Source organism: Montipora capricornis, chromosome 9, assembly GCF_036669925.1.
Source record: "Montipora capricornis isolate CH-2021 chromosome 9, ASM3666992v2, whole genome shotgun sequence".
In the NCBI taxonomy this organism is placed as follows: Eukaryota; Metazoa; Cnidaria; class Anthozoa; order Scleractinia; family Acroporidae; genus Montipora; species Montipora capricornis.
The window spans coordinates 16,735,568-16,740,567 of NC_090891.1; the positions used below are offsets into that span (position 1 = coordinate 16,735,568).

General features: G+C 40.6%; 2 protein-coding genes across 2 annotated transcripts in view; one reads left to right on the plus strand and one right to left on the minus strand.

Annotated features, from left to right (window-relative positions):
- Positions 1 to 422, minus strand: part of LOC138017361 (tigger transposable element-derived protein 6-like) — an 813-nt gene extending 391 nt beyond the window's left edge. The window contains exon 1 of the mRNA XM_068864463.1: positions 1 to 422. This exon is cut by the window's left edge and continues 391 nt beyond it. Coding sequence (XP_068720564.1) covers positions 1 to 422 — 422 coding nt within the window.
- Positions 423 to 4,705: 4,283 nt separating this feature from the next.
- Positions 4,706 to 5,000, plus strand: part of LOC138017363 (uncharacterized) — a 5,477-nt gene continuing 5,182 nt past the window's right edge. Inside the window, exon 1 of the mRNA XM_068864464.1 lies at positions 4,706 to 4,783. Coding sequence (XP_068720565.1) covers positions 4,706 to 4,783 — 78 coding nt within the window. The remainder of the gene's footprint in view (positions 4,784 to 5,000) is intronic.

The following is a 5,000-nucleotide window of genomic DNA, read 5'->3' on the forward strand; positions in this document are numbered from 1 at the left end:
TCGTCCTCTGTATTCACAAAGAATGCAGCGGTTATTCGTTGCTTCGAATTCTTGCCACCTCTGCAGCGTTTTTCCTTTTGAGAGAGCGATTTCTCAAGCATCGCCTTCCAGAAGCAGCCAGTTTCGTCCTCATTCCATGCATCCCTAGGCGAATAGCCCTTAGTCAGCTCTTTCACTGTTTCACTCCAGCTGTCTATGGTCTGTGGGCTTACATTGTCCTCTTCCCCAGCGATGTTCATTTGACCGATGTTGTGTCTCCGTTTCCACTTTTCTAGCCAGCCACTTGTTCCTTGAAAAGTGTCGCACCCCAATCCTCTCAGCAAAAATTCGTGCTTGCTCGACCAGCATGGGGCCGTCGACAGGGACGTTTGATGCTCTTGCTCTGGTATACCATTCCCAGAACAAACCATTGATTTCTGCATATTTTTCAACATTCAGTCTCTTTTGAGATTGAGATCCTTCATTAGGGTTCCACGATTCAAGAATCATAGCATTCCGCTTTAGCATTTTGACAATCTGAGTTTTCCTGCAATTTCCTTCGACAGCCATCAGTTTGTGAAGGCGCTGGTTGTTTCTTCGCCGAGCATTTCTTGATAACTGGTTTGCTGTCCTTAACAGGGATGGTTGTTTGGTCCGCGCATTCGGGATCGGCAGTTCAGAGCAAGAAACGCAATAAACCACCGAAACACCAGCTTTCCAGCCTTGACTACCCTCGTCAGCAGGGACTGAAATTCTTTCGGCTTCCGGCACTTCAAAACAAAAACAACTAAAAGCGTTTGCACAAAAAGCGCCCTCGTCCACTGTAATAATCACGAATAACATGGTACTGATTATTTATTGGTCGGTGCGTGGTGGATGAATTAATACATGAGAAGGGCTCGTTGATTCCATGGGGACAGATCGTGCTGATCTGAAAAACAAGTTTTGTTCTATTAAAAGTCTAACTTGCCGTTTTCTGTGAAAAGAGGAGACCGCAGACAGTCATATTTTGGCTGTAGTGCTTCGGGGGATTAAACTATAAAGCGCAACTGGTTTGGATAAGACACTTTTTTAACGTCTCGGAAGTGTTTGCGTAAGCGATTGCCAAATTTCTTCCCTTAGGTATATTTTGTCGCATTGTGTAGACGTTATGCAATATATTAAGTCGGTGGAAGCGCAGATGATGTGGTCGGTGATTTTGATAGATCGTCTAGGAACTGTGATTAATTGCCACAAAGAAATTCGCCTAATACAATGGACTAAAGCTCAACCTCTGCAAGTCTAAACAATGGGCAAAGGTTTATCCACCAGCCTACACTTTAAACCTACCAAATCTCACATCTCACTCTCTCCTTCATCACATGTCAAAAGCGCCATGTGCAGCAAATCAACGAACGCTTCCCTTTGCATTAATTTATCTTTATTTTTCATGTCACTACGCTTCAACCAACAAAATTGCTTCGACATCCAATATAAAGACCTTTCACAGCCCAGAACCCCTTGATTAACTCTGATGACGGGCGAACGCTCAAAGCCACATCTTCCAAATCTCAACATGGTAGTCAATGTACCTCAGTAAACTCGTTTGATACCAATACCAAATTTTGGTGTTGCGCTCACCCACCGACCCAGGACTGGCGTCTTTTAGAAACCAAATCTGGTGAAGCCAAAGAATACTGTCATCACCGACAATACCATAAATGTACTATCAGGACCAACTGAACTATTTACGGTTCGATGATGCACACCTGGCAAGTCGGACATCACAGGGGCCGGGACCGCTCTTCACTGTCAATTATATTACCTCTGGTAAACTGGTGAAGACGTGGACAGATAAAGTTCAAGACTTAACTGTATTGCTACGAGACCCCATACCATTACCAGATTACCAAACACTGCATGCAGGCATATGTATATGTTGCACAAGACTACACTGCATAACGAATAGAATTTCCATTGGGTGAAAAGTGTCTTTACCAAGAAAATGCATTTAGCGCCAACACTGCATGAGTTAGACAATAAAGAAACATCAAAGATGAAATGATATATGAAATAAATCATATGTTGAAATGCGAATATGAAATCAAGTGAAGCTATGATCCTCGCAGTTATGGACGCAATTTTAGCAAATGCGTAGAGAAACGTAAAAAGTTCAGGACTTCAAAACCTCAAGGAAATGAGGAATGGCTATAAAGAAATATGAAGCAGAAAACGAGGAAAATAAACGGGTAGAGCAAGAACTTCAGCCGGACTAGGAGAGGTTTCATTAGAAGCCGGTCACCGGCGGTATACCGCCGGCTGCTCTGCCTTGATTTTCTCTCAAACCCTTGTAAAAGATAAGAGTGACCGCCGCTTACATTGATTAGCCCAGTAATCTACTGCAAAAGTTATTGAACCCCTCGACTATACGGTGCAGTTCAAGCGGAGTCATGATGAGTTTCGAAAATCATTTCGCGGGAGTACTGTCTACTGTAAATTATGTAAACAAATCGCCGTGTTTCTATCCTCAGCAAGCTTGACCGTCTGTATGAGAGTATTACAATCTTATTCGTTGTACATTAGAAGCAGTATGTTTGCCTAATTCTCTGTAGTTGTATTATAGGTGTTCACCATTCTCCTTGTTCTTTCTGATATCGGGGGGAACGGTCAATCTGCCCGAATTCAGGGTCGTTTGTCTCAATTGTTGGAAAGACACACGGCCCAAGATCGTCTGCCATAAACCTTGGTGAAGATGGCTTTTCTTGCCCGGGAAGAGCAGTAAACATCCGAGAGAAATCCTCTCTTCTAAAATGTAGAGAGCAGATCTTAGAATGCTTCGTTGGTTTCCAATGGGCTCGTCTGCGAAGTACAAAGTCGATTCATTTCTTCCGTCTTCTGCGGCATTCATTACGATCGTCTCCAAAAAACGAAATTTTAAGCAGGCCAATTCCATTTTCGGTCTGCTGTATTGTTACAGCCGTACACTACACAGCGGTCAGGCAAAGTTTCTTCTCAAATCGATGATTGTCGTGGCCTACGATTCTTTGCTTTCTCTGCATCACGCAAATGTTGATGTCCTTCGATGAAGTCACAGTACAACTAGGGCCCATTCTTTCAAGTGCTCGGCCGTGGCCGAAAAAAGCGCCAAATTTGAAAACTTTGGTAAGTTAGTAAAAATGAACAAAGAAAGCTAGGACATAAAAAATAAAATAAAATAAAATTGGCGTTAGTTGCACTTTAAACCTCTAAAATAGGACTACCTTTCTTTGCTTTGAGTACTTAACACAGAAAAAGTAACATCCAAACAAAAGAATACTTTTATGGATTCAAAACTACATTCAAGGAGCGTTAAAATGTTTATTTTATTCTTTTAGCCTAAATACTGACGAAATAAGAACTTTTTTCAAAATTGACACCTTGAACCCATGATGAGACCTCAAGTTGACTCCAGATAATTGGAGAGGTCCGTTCTACTTTCTGCACCAAAAATCAACACAATTGTTTTGTTGCAAGACAGGTCGTGCGTGACATTTAAATCTTGCAATATCGCTTTTCAACTAATTTTCGACTAGTTTCGCAGCAATGTTGCGAGACAAGTTGGACGTTTTTGTTGCTCGTATTACCGTAGCTTTGGAAAGAATCGATGAAGTACAATCATTTACCAAGCATGGCCCACAGCCAATTCGTCCTCACATCTCAACGGCCTTGGCAGGTTCTCCACCGGTCAGAGATTTTTTTCTTTTTTTTCTTTTTCTATCCTTTTTACATAAAATAGCTTATGGCCCACTTTGAAAGAGTACTTATTCAGTTTTAGTCAATCGACGTTTCTAGGTATAAGCTCAAAGTGGATTGAAGAAGAATGATTTATATCTTCAGGACTACAAGGCTTTGAAGGAAAGAGAAGTTGATTTAAGCAAGGAGAACGCTGCGTTAAGAAGGCAAGACTTATCTCTACAAAGCCTTGGCTTCTTTTATCTTGAAAATACTTTTTGCAATTGCTGCATCATGTTTGTTAAGGTTCAAGTCTTGTTTTCGTTTTTTCAGAGATTTGCTAAAATACTAAGATGAGCAAAAAGGTGCTTCATAATAGACCTTATTCATAAATGGCGGTCAATTTATAATTCTTTTGTCAAAGTGCAAATTAGCCTACCAAGCCTCGATACCATACAGTGAATTGAAAAGAATTCTTGCTCTAAAATGAGGCTTGGTAGGCTAATATGCACGTGGACAAAAGAATTATAAATGTGACCGCCATTTATGAATAAGGTCTATAGGTTACGTCATTTTCTTTGTTTTTTATGAGAACTAAACTTATGTTGTTACTAATTTGGGACTTTTTCTCAAGGAAATCAGAAAATAATCAAGGAACTAACAGAGAAATCGGTAGAATCCACTGCAGACTTGGTATGGATATTTGTGAAAGGAGAGTTTCAATTTCATGCCTGTCTCGATTTCAACATAATGCAGAGAGAGCTTTATTAGAAACCTGTTCAACATCGGCATTACTGATCAAAGCGATGTTTCTGCTTGACATCATTCAAAAGTACCGAGGAAAATGATCTCGTGCTCCTTTTTTAAAAGCCCCGGTAACTTTTTGCGGCCCTTGGTGTTCTCGGCAGCCATTTGGCAAATAACTTTGACATATAGTGCATAGCACCCTTCGAATGTCACAGGCACACTAAAAATAAACACTTGTATTGTTTTCATTTCTTTGTCTAGGCAACATTTGCGAGAAGAACTTAAACAAATGGACAAAAACAACAAATCGAAAGAGAAGGCTTGGAAAGACGTAATAAAGAAGTTGGAATCTAAATTAGATGACGCGGTAATGTTAAATTAATATTGATGTTTCTTTCAAGTGAAGCTATGATCCTCGCAGTGATGGACTCAATTTTAGCAATTGCGTAGAGGAGCCTGAAAAATTCAGGTCACGGGTTCAAACCCCTTTGAAGTCCTGAATTTTTTACGTTTCTCTACGCATTTGCTAAAATTGCGTCCATAACTGCGAGGATCATAGCTTCACTTGATTTCATATTCGCATT